At 42.3% G+C, this 17,326-nt stretch overlaps 1 protein-coding gene across 3 annotated transcripts in view; it reads left to right on the top strand.

The window, feature by feature from the left end:
* PRIMA1 (proline rich membrane anchor 1) overlaps positions 1–17,326 on the top strand; it is a 55,996-nt gene that overhangs the window by 21,397 nt on the left and 17,273 nt on the right. For all 3 annotated transcript variants that reach the window (XM_064659032.1, XM_064659034.1, XM_064659031.1), the window contains one exon: positions 11,910–12,039. In XM_064659032.1, coding sequence (XP_064515102.1) covers positions 11,910–12,039 — 130 coding nt within the window. The remainder of the gene's footprint in view (positions 1–11,909; positions 12,040–17,326) is intronic.

Here is a 17,326-nt window from a genome sequence, read left to right as displayed (position 1 = left end):
AAACCAATAGGGTGTGATTTAATCAGGGTAAAAACAATTCAATCCTTTATGTTGAGAGAGAATCAAATGATGATGGAAAAACGGCGTCTCATCGGGAGACTGCTATTAGAAAAACACAGGACAAAGTCAGATCAGAGGGCAGTGGCTGATGTGAGCATGCATTGTAAAGATAAATGCCAGAGCTGAGTGTTAACACAGAAGCTAGCTATGATGTAATCTCCTTAAAAGCCTTTTTTCCACAAGGCCTATAAATGCAACTGCTTCTCCAGATCGTGCTTTAGAGAACAGATTCTCCCTCTTTGCTCTCTAACCCCACTCTCATCCAAAAGACCTTGGCAGCTGAAACCATGTTTTGCCCCTACTTGCAGGGTTGTGCCTCAGTTCTGGTGGGTCCCATCAACTTCACCAACAACCTAATAGGATTAAGGCTGGCAGGTCTGGCCCTCAGCCTGTCGATCCTTTGGAACACAGACTTTCCCTCCCTACTTTGTTTGACAATCCATTGACTGCTCTGATCTGTGCATTGGCATCCTTCCATAAGTATGTAGAACTGTTCTCTAGTTTTCCTCTGCAGTTGTACAAAAGCAATACAGATTATCCTACAAGCTTAGCATCATCCCTTCCTGGGCACCCTGTGGGATCCTACCTTGTTCCTGTCCGTAGGTCTTGCCTGCTCAGAGCTCCTGGGCACGGTGTCAGTGTGCTGGCTTGGGGCAGAGATTTGGCACCTGCCTGGGAAGGCAAAAAGGGAGTTTTTTGCTTCCACCCCATAATGTAGTTTTGGCCAAATCAAGTGTTTGTGTTTACTCTCAAAGAAGAAGCAACATGTTCCAGAGGGTAGGACTGGCCAGGAGTCAAAAGACATTTTGTTTCCTGGCTCTCTCACAGAGCTGCAGTGACTTTGCACAAGCCACTTCCTCACAATGTGCTTCACTTATGTCTGAGAGACCAATACTTTCACCTGCTATTATTTTATTTTGGTCCTTATTATATGTTCATTTTCTATAGGAATCTCAAATCTGCCAAGGAAAAGCAGCTGCAGGACACCTACCAAGACAGCACAGCAACATGGGGCTTTAGTGAAATCCACTGCAAAACCCAAACCTAAATGCATGCAGGTTCAATAACCTCTAAAGGTTAGATCTTGAGCATCACACTTAAAACTCCCCCACCCAGCTGCTCTCTTTCTCACCGGCTGTATCCAGGCTCAGGGTTTTTCACCTGCAGTTTCCGATCTGTTTCTTGCAATGAGCCATGCACTACTCTATTGCCTGTGACCTTCAGACAATTCCTGCAGAAGTGCCCCATTCTTCCACCTCCTGCACATTCCAGTCTCAAAAACTAAGCATGTTTCTTGTTTCAGAAGGGAAGTGTTTTTAGAAAGGAAGAGAAAACTAAGGAGATGAGGGAACCAAGAGTGTAGAATAACAGCGTCTCCAGTGTAAGAGCTGCGGGGGAGGGAATTTCTCCAGCCTTAATCCCACACGTTTTTATTATAGCAGAAGTTCCCGCTGCGTAGTGATTGCAGTATCCCCCTTAAAAGTGTAGTAGGAACATATGCATAGAACAGCTGCATGATATAAACTTGTCTGCAGCATAATGCAATAAACAGAAGTATCATCTGCTACAGGAATAGCTGATTTCTACCAGTGTTATTTAACCTAGCTGTTCCAGGGAGGCCGTAAATCAGGACAGGCTTCTGCTGAGCACACCGCTATTGCCTGGTTGTTTACCCAACTGGCTGCTGGCACTCTGGAGATGGCCCTAAGATTACAGGCAACAGGAAGGGTGAAGATCTATAAGGAAGTTTAAAAAAAAAAAAAACAAAAACATAAACAGAATTTTTTTCTGGAATAAATTTTGCTCCAGAATTACATGATTCTTCTTTTCTTTAAGCCAGTTTGTTGCACATCATGTGTGGTTACAGCCACGCTCCAGAGATGAGTGAGTTGGCGTAGGATATTGCTGGTCAGAAGCAGTTCTTTGGTCTTTCCTCACTGGGTAGTATCTTCCTCCTGTTCTGTGTGCAGGATCTGAGGGAACAGGTCCAGCAAAGCAGCTTTCTGGGTCATTGCTCACTGGGGACTGTGATAATCCAAATTCTTTCCATCATGTTCGGATTTACTGGAGATGAACTTGTCCCAGGTGGTCTTCGTCTATTATTGAAGTTGTTGTCTATTCCTGCTTTACATTCCTGCTGTGTTGGCGTAGTCCCTTGAGTTAATGGTGGCTGTAATAATGACCTGGCTTTCTGTGGTATCCATCCTGCACCCTTTTTTCCCCCCCACTCTCTAAACGGGAAACAATGTGTCCATCACTTTGAACAGAACAGCCCTGGGAAGCCACAGTGCTGTGGGAGTCTCATATTTTATTGTATTTCCTGGAGTTAAGCCACCTGAGAATGTTTTAGTGTTTGGAACTCTCCTTTGGAGCTTGCTTTGTTTCTGCTGCTCAGAGGGAAGCAATGGCAAAGCAGCAGCAGGGCTAAGGCTGTCTCTCAGCTGCTGTGCCAAGAAGCTGCAATGACAGAGCACCTCCATGCTGGACATTTAAACATAACAGAGCCACAGAATGGTTTGGGTCAGAAGGGATGTTTAAAGCTCATCTAGTCCAAACCCCCTGCCCTGGGCAGGGACACCTTCCACTACACCAGGTTAGCTCGAAGCCCCATCCAGCCTGGCCTTGAACACTTCCAGGGATGGGGCATCCACAGTTTCTCTGAGCAGATATATGCAAGCATATGGCAGTGAACATGACACCGCCTTGCTTTTCTAAGATGGTCTGCTCCCGGTATCTCACCTACGTGGTTTCATATCTCCCAGGTGACCAACTGTAGCTGCCCTTGGGATGCCAGGAGGGTGGCAGTCTTGCCCAAAGCCCTCCATCCTGAAGTTTAACACATTTGGTTATAACCATGTCTTACCATGGGCAAAGAAGTTGCCCCATTGCAGTCCTGGCCAAATTCAGTTTATCTTTCTTCAGTGTATAATTGTGTGTTCCTGCTGCTGGCGACAGCACCTGGTGCCACCATAAGCTCATGTGATTGAGGCTAGACCCGCTCAGACTCCTCCCATGTTGGCTCCACCATAGCTGAAATCTGGGAATGCCTCCACCCTTCCCTCCCAGAGTCCGGTCACAGACTTAGCTCTGGCTTTGCTGTGGGGTCTGGAGGCAGTGCAGAGGGGGATTATGGCTTCTTGCAGGCTGTCTCTGAGTCTGTAACCAGCCAGTCAGGAAGGGGGCTGGCCTAGACCCGAGGCTCCTGTTGATACCAGCATTGCTTTTGGCATTTGATGTGTTGTGCTCCTACATCTCCCCTTCAGGAGTTCAAGCATGGCCAGGTGTGTTGTCTGCGGGCAACTGCTGTGAAGGGATGCTGATGAACTGATTTTCAAAACTACCAGAGAGACAGTAAAGTGCATCCATTCATATGGCCAATGGCCTCCTGGCCTGTATCAGGAACAGTGTGGCCAGCAGGACCAGGGAAGTGATTCTTCCCCTGTACTCAGCATTGGTGAGGCCACACCTGGAGTACTGTGTCCAGTTCTGGACCCCTCAGTTCAGGAAGGACATTGAGGGGCTGGAGCAGGTCCAGAGAAGAGCAACGAGGCTGATGAAGGGACTCGAGCACAAGTCCTATGAGGAGAGGCTGAGGGAGCTGGGGTTGTTTAGCCTGGAGGAGGCTCAGGGGAGACCTCATCACTCTCTCCAACTCCCTGAAAGGAGGTTGTAGCCAGGTAGGGGTTGGTCTCTTCTCCCAGGCAACCAGCAATAGGACAAGAGGGCACGATCTTAAGCTCTATCAGGGGAGGTTTATGTTCAATATTAGGAAGAAATTCTTTATAGAGAGAGTAATCAGACATTGGAATGGGCTGCCCAGGGAGGTAGTGGATTCACCATCCCTAAAGGTTTTTAAGATGAGACTGGATGTGGCACTTAGTGCCATGGTCTGATAACCACAGCGGGGTTGGATCCAGGGTTGGACTTGATGATCTCAGAGGTCTTTTCCAACCCAGTTGATTCTATGATTCTATATCTAATAGCTCCTATATCTTCAAAATAAATAATTTCAAACACATACAGAGGTGCCCCAAATGTAAACATTTGTCTTTATATGTTCAGCTGATGAAAGAAATCTCAAGTGCATGGAAGAGGGAGAAGAAAAAAAAAGAGCTGGTAGAAGAGTTGGTAGGTTCTCTTATTCTGTCACCAACAGTTACTAATAAATCCTGAGGAACCACTGAGAATGTAAACACATTTAACAAAATTATTTGCAGAGGTTTCGTTTATATGGATACATAGGTATACCCCTTTATAGACATACATTAAATATATATATTATATATATCTCCTTTCTATGTATATATGTGTGTTTATACACATACATACACATACATATACATGTATATGTATGCACATAGGTATACACATATATGTAATCATATATTTTGTGTGTTTACATGTGCAAACACCAGGGAGTTCCCCCCACAGCACACAGAAGCCTGACATGGTTAGACAAGCCGCTTCTTCATCAGTCAGTGGAAAATGTCAATCCTTCCATCCTTCCTTCCTTTGGTGAGCTTGTCTGCACCTGATCACCAGCCTGAGCATTGCCTTCTACAGGCAGCTGCAGCTACCACATGAATGAGAGCTCAGGGTTCCCTCTGGCCACACACAAGCCACAGGGCTCTGCGCTGGGGCAAGCGTGAGGATTCGTGTCATGCTTGGCTTCCTGCTCCAGGAACAGGAACCAAGGTCGCCCACCTCCTGGTCAGCCTCCTCTCCCCCAACCTCCCAGGAAATTTTCCACTTAAATCCAAGAATGTGGAAGGGAACACATACTTTGCCTATTCCCCAAATGCCTTTCAGGATAACAGCTGAAGATCTATATTTGTGTCAAGGTCTAGCAGCAACACGAACTTCACTAGCAGGCTCTTTTGAAGGACTATTTTCCTGTGCTGGCTGGCTCTGGCTGTTAGCAGCCCTGGCTACATACAGTGTGTTTCTTTCACATGGATTATCCAAACACATCTGTAGCATTTCCTACATGGTGAAATACAGCAAACAGGGGGGACATAAGCTGACACTGTCTCACAAATCTCTCCCCATCACCCGGAGTAAGGTAACAAATCTTGTTCCCAGAGAGCCCAGAGCCTCCGGGGCACTTATGAGCATCATTATGCAGATGCTGGGACAAGATCCTCAGCTGGCACCAGTCCCATGGCTGTGTGGACTGCTACTACTTTACATCTCTTGAGTCCTTGGACCTTTTTTATTAGCTACCTAAAGGTTCTTCCGGATGTACGATTAAGTTAATCAACATTAAGTTAATCAGCACTCACTTTAGGGTGAATTTACGCTGCTGGGGGGACTAAAGGACCTTATGTAAAAGTAGACAAGAGATCTCAGGCTAAGGACTGAAATCAGCTTTCTCAAAACAGATATAGGCACGTGATGGAGGCTCCCCTTTTTTCTCATGTTTTACACAGCACTATACTCATAGAGTAAATGTCTGAGCCTTGGTGTCAGTGTAACTGTTCCTTCTGTAGGATTTCTCCTCACAGAACCCAAGTTATTTCGCATTAATCAGGGGATTCATTGAACTCCTCTATTCCACAGGGGCTTCTATAAGGCACCTTGATAAGACCCAAACTGCAACAGACACAAAATCCATCTCCATATTTAACTGGGATTTTTTTCATATACCTTAACATCTGAAATCATATCTAAACCTCTTCACATTTTCTGAGCTTGTCCCTGCATCCCAGTATGATAATGGGTGTAGAAACTAGTGTCTCGCAAATGGAGATGTCAACGTGCAACTTACGTGAATATATCAAAATAATAGAGCAAATAGGAGGGAAGATGAAAGTAGAACTACAAACCTTGGCTTAGCCAGCAGATTAACAGGTCTCTGGAATATGTGACATACATAGAGATTGCTAAAAACACATTGCCTGCATCTCCAGTTCCCTTTAAGTTGCATCCAAGACTGATAAAACATTTGAGGCCCTTGGTATATGAACCTGCCTTCAAATAAAATCTAATCCTGCTTTCTAACATGCTAATTATAAGCGCATGGCTTATAATAGCCCTACAATAGCAAGAGAAGTGCTGCAGGAATAGAGATGGCCCCTGCCTGTTGTGAATATACAATATTAACACCAATAAAAAGATGTCTCATAAAGATCATTCTGACAGCAATCTTGACCTTTCTGCAAGAACAGGAATAAAAGCAGGAGGAAAAATCGTAATCAGTTTTGCTTTATCTTGGAAGCTCTCTTCCTTTTTTAGGCATGAAGTTACTGTTCTTGTAGAGAGGTGATGGGGGTCACTGTCACCCTTCCACATCATATCAGTGGACACTCACCAGCTGCTTGAAGCTGAACCTGTGAGTGAATTGACACACTCAGACCTCAGCCAGAGACAGCTCCCCTGGGATTGCACATGGAAGCATGGGTCTCTGCCTCCCTTAGCTATTTTCCAGCTTAGCCCTGTGTTTGATTTTGGTTTGTTCTTTGTTTTGTTTTGCTTTGCTTTGCTCTGCTCTGCTCTATTTTCCTTTGCTTTGCTTTGCTTTGCTGGGCTGGCTGATGGGGGATGGCTGGTGGGAAGGGATGCCCTGATACAGGGTCCCTGTCTCGACATCTCTGCTGAGGGCTGCACGGAGGCACCAGCTCAGCCCAGCAGGGCCCCCATGATGAAACACTTTCTGTCTTCTGACAAACTTGGTGGTGTTACTTTGTCCCGGCATTCCCATGCAAAGAGCGATTAGCCTAAAACCCATGTTTGTAATGGAAAGTAATAATCCTAAACAAAATAAATTATAGGAGCACTAGAGTTCAAAAAATATGAGCTTCATGAAGTACAGCCAGGACCACTAAAGATAACCTCATGGTGTATCCAAGGATTACAAGTCCTGTTTCTATATCTGTCTCAGGCAGTACAAGAACGTGTCACTTTTATAACTTATACAAAACAATTTAATACTTAACCCAGAAGATTAAAACAGCTTCATCAGAGTTTTTTTTTGTTTGTTTTGGAAGCTCAGAGCAGTTTTGAGAGTGACCCATTGAGATTTAATAAAAAGAAATCAGAGACTTGCAATTTTATGTAAGCATTCTTTCCAGTGATACAACCTCTATTTTTGTGCCTGAACATTGAGGGAAGCCTTCTGTAGCTGAGCTAATCTTTCCTGGTATGCACATTTCCGGCTAGAACCATGTGTGGTCAGATACCTGCTAACATTAGAACTGGAGCTGTGTCTTTGTGCTGAGCCTTCAAAACAAACTTAGTCAAAGAAAGCAGGTGTAAGATTTTTGTGGTGCTGAAATAGTTTGCAGGATGCCTTTGCTCTAAAAGTACTTTTTCATGAATTTGTTTTCAATAAGTTGGATCCAACAATCCACTGTAGGTGTGAAATGGGTTTGTTCATTGTATTTATTTAGGCCTGGTGCTGATGGAAATAAGAGAAGGTGATGGCCCTCTAAGAGTAAACCTTACCAACTTCATGTACTTCATGAATTTAAAGGCCAAGAGAAAAAAGGCATTTGCTCATGTGGACTTTGCAGAGACAGAGCATTTTCTTTACTTACTCAGTTCTTATTCTGAGTCCAACTCTTCAGCTGAATTTAGACTTCTTACAGGAAAAAATAGAACCTAAATTTTTCATTGGAATGCTTGACCAGAGCTGAAAGACTATGGTAATGGTTAATTATCCCTAATGATAATAATTACCCTATTTCTAAGCTAAATGTGTTTGTCTCTGTTTGTATTGGAGCACATTCCTGAGTCATTTACAAATTCTACCCATATCCTTCACCCTATTCTGGGGCAAATGGGAGGTCACTATTAAAATTGCATATTATCTCAGCAGTGACTTTCCATTTATAGTTAGATTTTGAGACATACCAGTTCTCTGGCTTTTAACTCAATTTATGTGTGCCACACTTACTGTGTGGCTTTATAGTTTCATAACCCCAACATTATATCGAATTAAGTCAGATGTCATATCAAAGTCTAAGGTTATCTCACCAGCACTAATACATCTACTTACCAAACTAGTAAACTCCTCAGAAAATATCTAGTTCGTTTGACAAGATGTATCTTCCTAAGCCTGTGCTGTTTAGCATCAATTATTTATTTTAATATTTTATTTATTGAATGAGATTATTTTGACAAGATTTCTATAAGGATGTCAGACTGTGATTGCTTAGCTTACCCTTCTTATCTTCTTTAAAATGTCATCACTTTCCTATCACTTTCCACCCAGCGGTGTGTTCAGTGTGCAGAATGACACTTCAAGGTTTAGGAGAAAAAGTACATTTTCCTGAGTTTTTTGTTCTGTGAAAATAATTTGTCTCCATTCACCTGACTTTGAGAACAGTGAAGAGCAGCCAGGAGTGAGTCAAACCAGGAAGCAGTCATGCTGTGAGCAGCTGAAGCTGCTCACGTGAGACTGGTGATGGGTGCCAAGGGAGCACCCACCATGGCCAGGCAGGACAGACCTCAGCCCTGTGATGATGATGACAGGACTCCAGGCACCCAGGGATGTCTTCCACTTCCCAGATACACCGCTGCAAATGACAGCATTATGTGGCTTGTTGTTTCTTTACACTTTTTTTGTAAACACGAGTGTAAAGAACACAGTTTGGTTCTGAAACCATTGCGGGTTTTTAAGGTGTTTGAAAGAGGTGGTACAGAGAAGGAGGAGACTGTGAGAATGGTTTCCCTGCATTTCATCAGAGGTTTTTTAAGACAATGAAACAAGTGGACAATGACATTGTTATAGATAGTGTGGAACATCTGCTCAGTGTGTTTTGTAATGATTTCAGTACCTTCTTAGAGGAGGGTTTGGGACCCATATCTTTGCTCCTCCAGAGAGTGCCCAAGAAATACATTTCTATTCCATGCAAAGCAGCACAGTCGCAAGAGGTTGTGGCAGCTGCCCTCACCCCAGGATAATTTCTGATCTTTGAGGGCTTATTGACACATGTGGGCTCAGCCCTTCCCAGATGAGACCTGTTTTTCTACACTGCAGTGTGCAGCTGGGCTCTGGGAGTCCAGCACAGGATGGAGAGCCTCCCCAGCCCAGGGGTGCCTCAGGGAGCTGAGCTGTGAGCTCCAGCCCATGGAAACTGAGACATCTACAGCTCCCTAACATCAGGAGCTCAGTGTGGGACTCACTAAGAGGCATGGTGAGGCATCTCTGAGGACATGGTGCTTCCCAGGCACCTTGCTGGCTCTTTGGGAAGTTCCCCTCTCAGCTGACATTTCTAGCTGCACACAGAGTCATCCACGAAGGCCAGACTCAGCCTTCCCATCAGCATAAGGGATTAAAAGCAGTTCTGCTCTTCCTCAGAGGATAATTGTGAGGAGAAATGCATTAAGGACATAGAAATGCCAGGGTAATGAGGGCTATGTGAATGCATACAGGGAAAGGCAGAAACGTGTATGCAACTAGGAGCTTATTAAAAAAGGAGTGGACATTTCTAAGGAAAACAAGGTTACCTAGCACTACAATAATAAGGGGTAGAAATAGAAAATTTTTAAAGCTGTGTGAAGCCATGAGCCACTAAGAAAAAGGATTCCAGTGTGACTTCTTGTGCTTCTTTCTGAGTGCCTGATCTGGACCAGTGGGGAAGGGAACTGAGCCAGATGGATTAGGAGTCACCTCCACATTAGCAGTTCATATTTTCCTGTCATTGATGACTGCATACAGGCTGTCAGAAGTAATATTTACTATTCAATCCCACATATATCTGCTTATTCTCCATGTAAAAATACAGTGATAAACCATGAAGGAGCACAGACATGTGGCAAGCATGGCTTTATACCCTGTCTCTGCCATTTGTCAGTCTCATTTATTGTGCTGAGGAGCAACCCAGTCTCGCTATCATTTTGCTTTATGACTAGTTTGGTTGATCCTGCCTTTGAAGAAGAACGAGGATTAGATAAGGATAGCTGCACTTCTCACATTTTCTGTGACCTCATCAAATTTTACATGACACCTGATGATGGATGTGTTTCCTTTGACTTCACTGCAATCTTTTGTGTTTTTCAGGACAACATGAGAAGGGTAAAATTGACCTTGAGACTGCCTGCTCCTTCATGCAAAAATTTTGTCATCTTTGAAATGCCTTTTGTTCTAGAATCTTAGAAAAAAATGACATTGAAAACTTTCAGAGAATATTAAAATCATTAGCTTTATCAAAACAGAATAAATAGTTCCATCACCCACTGAAAACTGACTTCTGCAGCTGACATAGTAATAAAGTAGAAATTCAGTTGCTGGGACCGTCTGGGAGTGGACATAGTCAATGAAGAAGCCAGGAACCACTAGTTTTTAAAATCACTACATTTTTCAGCTTTCTTCTTCTCTCCCATAGGGGAAAAAAACAACAAACAAATGCAAAAAACACCCCACCCTCACAGTCAATATATGCACAATAAATGGAAGGCAATATTTGCTAGACAAGTATGATCATAATGATAGCATGTGTTGGGGGCTGATGCATGTGAGAAAGACAAGACCTTTTATTGGTACCAAATGCTGAACTGCCCATAAATTATCAGGCTGTTGGGTTTATTATTTTGATTACTTCTTACAGTGCTTTACCTAGTCTTTTCCTAAGGTGCCCCTGGAGATTTCTTGGGATGAATGTTGCCAACTCCTCTATGCCTCTTGCAAATGAAAAAAAATCTTTTCTCAGTAATTCTGTAGTTCAGGATTTAACCTGTTAGGAGTTAATCTAAGGGTATGTGTATGTCTTTTCCTAATCAAACACAAGAGATAAAGCAGAGGTCAAATCACAATAAATAATGCCAGACTAATGACATATTTTACCTTGTGCAGCTATTTGTGATGTATGTAAAAGGGAGTTCAGAATATCAAATTAAACAATTAGACTCAAAAAAGACCTTTTTGTTATTTAATTAATTATTAATTATTAATTCTCTCCCCTTCTTAGCTGAGTACGTAGATATAGACAGTCCCATTGGCTGATTCGTTATTAAACTTCACTTAAGGTGACTGAAATTCTCATGGATTTATGTGATTGCACTTGCTGCATTAAGGGTCTCTTTGCTTGTCATAATACACTGGTACTGCTCGTGGCATTGGCTGTTGCTCACCATTCTTCAGGAAATAAGTATCCCCCCAAAGCATGGGAAAAGGAACATGGCTCCAAAGAAAAATATGTTAACTAAACGCCACCGAATACGAAATATTGATTGAGTAATATTTACATAGAAAATTCTAGCCCCAATTGTAATAGGAAAAATGTAATAATAACTGCTTATATTTTCACAAGTTAACATTTTTTAACTGTTTGACTGAGAATTAAAAGACAGTGCAATGAAAAAGAATCTTGTCAACTATAATACTCTGAACATAATTAATAAATGTAATAGAATTCATATTCTTTTAAAACAAATCCCTCTTCCTCACTCAAAGATTACAGTAATATTAGCTGCAGTATGGATTGGTAGGCACTGCTGCAGCTCCCCAGCAAACCTCCCCTAATGGGCTTTCAAAACCTACTCTTATCAGCTTAACATCTCTCTCTAAAATTAAATCTGATGCAGCAGGAGATAGCAAATGCAGAGGGAGAAGATGTTTCCCATGAGTAGCAGAGCTGAGCCTTTCTCCTTCATGCTGAGCGCCAGATTGTAGACAATGCTAACACAGAGAACTTGGTTGTCTGAGGACCATGACAAGAAATATCTAGTACCCAAAAGAGCAATTGGTTGCTTGGGGAAAAAAAAGAAATGGGTTCTAAACGTGAAATAACCTCTTTGCCTGTATCTGTGGCCCTGGTATAGTGCTACTGCAGGGGAGATTGAAGTGTATCTGATTATACCCTGTTGATTTGGGGGAACTCATGTATTTTTCTACTCTGTTTTTACAGCTCCCAAGTCTACCTTCTGTCCCACTGAAGAGACCTGGTGGCCAGGCCTGATTATTATCATTGCAGTATGCTGCGCCACACTAGTGTTCCTCTTTGTAGTTGTCATCATTTGCTACAAAGCCATAAAAAGGTAAGGCTCCAGATGCTTTTACTGTGCCTAAGGCAATGTAGCCCCACAAAGGTTGACCCAGGAATTTGCCTTACACTTTGTTTTGTTTAAAGGCATCCTAAAGACAAAAGGCATCCTGTAGTCAACATGTGTTTCCATTGGAAAGTTGCTTATGTACCATATCTTGCCTGTGTAAAGGGTGAAGTTCAGTCATGGGCATGAGGAGGGGAAAAACTAGAAATGGGATAGAGTGCAGTGTTCAGATTAATAAGAACTTGCCTGAAGTCAAATTTCTGCAGGTCACTGGTGAATGTGGAGAGCTTTGGCTTGGCCAAGCATAGAGGTGGGAAACTGTCCTGTCCACTTCTGGTAGTGTTCAAAATTTACATGAGGGATATGAGATTTTTGGCCCAGGCCCATCACTAATTTTAGCACTTCAAATTGATGCAAGCTCTTTTAACTCTAAGTCTTCATTTGGAGGCTCTACTTCTAATTTATTCTTCCTTCAAAATTATAACCTATGGAATGAAATTCAAAACCTGTCTCTTTTAATGTAAAATCCTCTGTGAAACCTATGTACAACACAATGTGTAGTAACCATTTCAGGTCACTGTCTTTGCAATAGCTGTATGGCCTTGAGTAGTTAGAAAGTATTGACTTCAGTTACACAGAAAAATGGGAGTGAGAATAATTTCTTCACTTAAATAACATTTTATATTCTAGTGAAAAAAGTCAAAACTAACATTTCTGTATGAAGGCTCCAACTGCAAGTCCAAAGGGTCAACTTAGAGGAGAAAGTAACTTGTGCGACTTGTAGGCTAGATGGATGAAGATTCTTTTGTCCTCTGTTGGTTTTAATAGGGTTCTGACAGCACCCCACAATAGTGTCTTCATGGTGTCATGTTTTATACTGTAAGTGTCTTGGACAGAAGCTCTTAGTATATCCAGGTGCCCCAGCCTGAAGTAGAGATCGCAATATGCCATCCATACCTCTCATGAGACACTGCAGTGACACTGAATTTCAGCTTGGATTAAATAACAATTTTTCTCAACTTTGTCATTTTTTAATTATATTTTCTTGGGGGGAAAAAAAGGAAAATAAATGAAAATACGTTTAAGGAAAAATGTTATCTCCATGCAAAGCGATTGCAAGATTTCTGTTGAGCCTCAGCAGGGACATCGCAATGGTGGAGCACTGGACATGCTTTGATTGTTTGAAAAATTTATACAGGGTTTGAAAGAGCATCAAAAAGGGAGAATTCAAACAAGAAGAGAGAAGTCTCTATTTTATTTCTTATTAAATTTACATAAGTATCTTTGCTATTCTAGTTTAGCTGAAATGAATGTTTATTATTTGGGGGAAGCTGTAAAGTTTTCACTGTAGCAACGGCACTTTTAAAAAATGATTTCTGGAGCACAGAGATCATAGTCCATTTGAATTGGTAACACAGTGAAAAATCTCTCACTTATAGATCCTGATCTATCATTGCTGCTCATTTGTATTTGTCTGCCAAATTGTGAATGATTTGTGTCAAGGCTGCAAAATATACATGTGGGAGCAGTAACCCTCCAGGGCAACTTGTGCCTAGCAAGGAATTTCTTTTCAAATCTGCCATGATGCTGGCAGATGGGAGGAATAGATGGGAGGAAGAGAAACAAAATTTAAATAGACAAATTTAGAGCTGCCTTGCAAAGGTTTGGGGAATTCACATAACAGCCTCATGCTTCATGTCAGTGAAGAATAATACTGATACTTGATGAAGATACCCATTATTTGTCAACAATATGAATATCAACATACAAGTTATCTGCTTGAACAGGCATTAAGCTCAGAGAAAAGTGAAAATTCCTCTTAGATCTTCTTATTGTTGACATTCACACTGCTGACAAATGCTAAGCTAAAAACTGCTCGAATGTGGGATGGACAGCTATGAAGGAAAATCTTATTAATTAGAATTTTACAGACTAACTAGAGCATTTCTTTTCATCAATGAGTCCTTCTTAAAACAGTTCTGCTAAAAGAATGCCCTAAAGTGCCTGGCAGCATTCCCCAGCAGTTCAGGTTTCTTGATCCACTGTAAAAGATATCTATTGATAAATGCTGGGAAATATGATCAGATGCTTCACAAGAGAAACATCTCTACCTTCAACACAGAGTATTATCATATATTGTTGAGCTGAATCAGCTTCAGTTAGAGTGAGAAATCCTCCACTCTTTTTATTGGGAGGTAGAAGTGGCTAGAGAAAGAGTAAGGGGATTAATCTGGGTGATACTGAAGCCTAGAATCCCTCCAGTGGGTTCCCAGCCTCTGGCTCCATAACTGTTGGCTGCCCTGTCCTTTCTCACACCCCCATCCCACCAGCTCTCCTTTGCACTTCTCCCTCTAGGCCCTCCTTCCTGCACATCTTCTGGAACTGTAACCTCTGTCATTGCAGCATCTCTGACAAATCTGTCTCCTACCTCCACTGAAGAGGTGGTGAAGAGTGAAATAAAAGCATCTGGTTGTAGGGTGTAACAAGGGTTAAATGTTTTAGTAGGAAAGTGCAGGCAGGGATTTATTTGCACGGAGTTTGTATCTGTTGTATTAATCCCTCACTTTCATGTGAATCAAATTTGAAGTAGAAAAGGAAAAATCCTATTGTGCTTAAGTTGAAATCTCATTTCCTGGTTTCAAAGGGCCAGACCCAGTCAAACTCTCTCATGTCTGCTTTTCTGAAGCAGGAAGAGAGGGACTGACTGTCCTCGGGGTATCATAACTCAGATGTATTTTTATTCAATCTGTATATAAACTGTTTCTCTCAGGATAGTTTGTTTTCCCTCGTAAAAACTGAAACTTCAGCATATCACCAATTTTAGGCACTAAGACATTTTGTAATAAAATGCAACCTAGTGGATTGGTGCTTCTTTGTGTGTAACAACTACCTGAACCAAACAAGCATGCTACTACCTCCATCCATGCGTCTCCCCTGGAAATACTCAGGTTCTCCCAATAAGAAATGGTCGTAAGAAATGCTGAAATCCATTCCAATGAATGGATTTGACCTCTCTTGTCCATGAGGGAACTAATAGCAAATTGCATCTATCAGCTTTAATATTCAGAGAAATGCTAGGCAGGTTAAACTCTTGGGAAAATAGATATGGAGCCATACTTCAAAGGCACTTCAAACAACCTCTAAATTTCCTGTGTGTGTTGCTGGTGACTGCAGCATTGGACACTGCATGACCAGCACACAGGGTACAGGTGTGCAGAGGACATCATACATGATAGTGTCGCTTAGCACCATCTGTGACATTTGCAGATTTCTAGGACAGGCTTAATCACTGGCTGGAGCTCAGCCTCAGTGTAAGCAGTGGGACTTTCCACTCATTTAATGGATGAAAAAGTGATCTCACAACCAGTGATTTCAGTCAAACATAGCAAGAGCAGATGAATAACTGGTTCAAAATCTAGAATACCTCCATGTAATTACCTGTCATGTCTCTGTCTGTAAAAACTTGCCATTCTTACTCTTGCCCCAGAAGACTGTCATCAAGAAGTAAAACCAGGAGGTCCAGGGACAGTTCATAACTAGAATAAGCTGGAGGAAGCTGGATTATTTCAATATATTACATGATCTGTGGGCTTGCACAGTGAATGCCAGCAGCTCATCTTCATCTGGTGTAAATCAATTCAGAATCAAAAACAATCAGTGGAATTTAATTGATTTTAATCAGCTGGGGAGGTGACTGTCTCAAGCTTTTTTTAACATCTGCAAGCACCTGAAAAATAGTGAGACAGTAAGACTGAAGGAAAGTGAGAAGTAAACAAGAGTAAAGAGGATTAACGAGAGTTATTTGGTAAATAAGCAGATGAGATGGGGGAGAGAGGGACCTGCAATATATAATCCTATTTCTGCAGCTCACTGGTGTGTCGGTGTCTGTGAGAGGAGTAAGATATTTACATAAAAGGGAAAAATACATCCCTGGCTTTCCGTATGAAATTAAGATACTGGAGCCATCTCTTAAACCTCAAAGGGGAAAACAAAGCTGAGCATCCTGGTCTCTGTGACGAGTGATGTGCCGGCTATGCAACCTGGCAGGAGGTGTTTCAGATGGCTTTCCAACATGTGAAAACCATACACTTAGTATCTTCAGAACATCCGTACAGTCTGAGATGACCCATGAGCAGCTCATTGTGTCTAGGGATGTGGCTCCTTGGCTCTGCTGGATTTTAGGTAGGATGGATACATCTGTTCTCAGATGTACCAGAGGGCTTGCTGCCAAAGAGCCCTCTTTCTAAGTCAGCAGGGGAAAACAGGCTGATGGTAGGCAAATTTTTCATGATACACCTTTTATTCACTATTGTAACTTTGTCAAGCTGCTGTTTTGTGTGTGTCCCATAGCCTCAGAGAAAGGTACCATAAATGCCTACATATGCACTTCCTTAAATCGGCACTGAGTTCACCTTCAAATAATAATTAAACGGAAGAAAACATTGTACCGAAATAAAACAACAGGTCATATTTAAACTGTCTTAAAATTCATTGCTCAGGTATTTCTAGGGTGCTTACCATTAGTGTATGATTTATGGTCCCTGTATACTGCAAGATCTAGTTTCAGAAGTGGGAGCAAGGTTCTGAAATTTGGCTTTGTTTAACGAAATGAGGCAGATGCTTGTGAGGCAAAAACACTGAGGAGGCCAAGAAGTAGCAGTGGGGGCCGTGGTGAGAGTGTCCCATGGTGCAGGAATTGATTGCCCACTAAACAGGTCATGGCCCTCTACCTTTCCTCCAGCCCATTTTGTACCACTCACTCCCCCAAAGAGCAAGAACTGTGTAGTCCTCTACGTGGCCATCTCCTGTGAGCCACAGAGGCCAAGTACGATCTAGTCCAAAATCATTATTAATTGCAACAAAACAGTGCTGTCTATTGTGGGGAGAGAAGACAGAACAGCATCTTAAATGTTCTTGTCCGCTTAAAAGAAGATACTCAAGGCATGACTGATGACAGATGGGTCAAGGTGAATTGAGATTGTTGATCTCTTCTACCTGACATATTAGAAGGTTTTGTAGTGAAACGGTGCCTTTATTCTCAGCAAGTGCCAGCAAAGACAGCAGTTACTCAGGAGACACAGAGTAAGATAGTTGATAGAAAAGCTGAGTTTAAAAATACTGTTTGAGTGGGGAATGCTGAGAGGGAACAAGAAGATCTATGGGGGCAGATCTCTGTCTCCTTGAGTGGGGAATGCTGAGAGGGAACAAGAAGATCTATGGGGGCAGATCTCTGTCTCCTTGATGCAATTCATTGATGTCAGACCAGTTCAAAAGG

Source organism: Pseudopipra pipra, chromosome 6 (genome assembly GCF_036250125.1).
Source record: "Pseudopipra pipra isolate bDixPip1 chromosome 6, bDixPip1.hap1, whole genome shotgun sequence".
In the NCBI taxonomy this organism is placed as follows: Eukaryota; Metazoa; Chordata; class Aves; order Passeriformes; family Pipridae; genus Pseudopipra; species Pseudopipra pipra.
The sequence above is the reverse complement of the archived record's forward strand: the minus strand, read 5'-3'. Positions and strand labels throughout refer to the sequence as shown.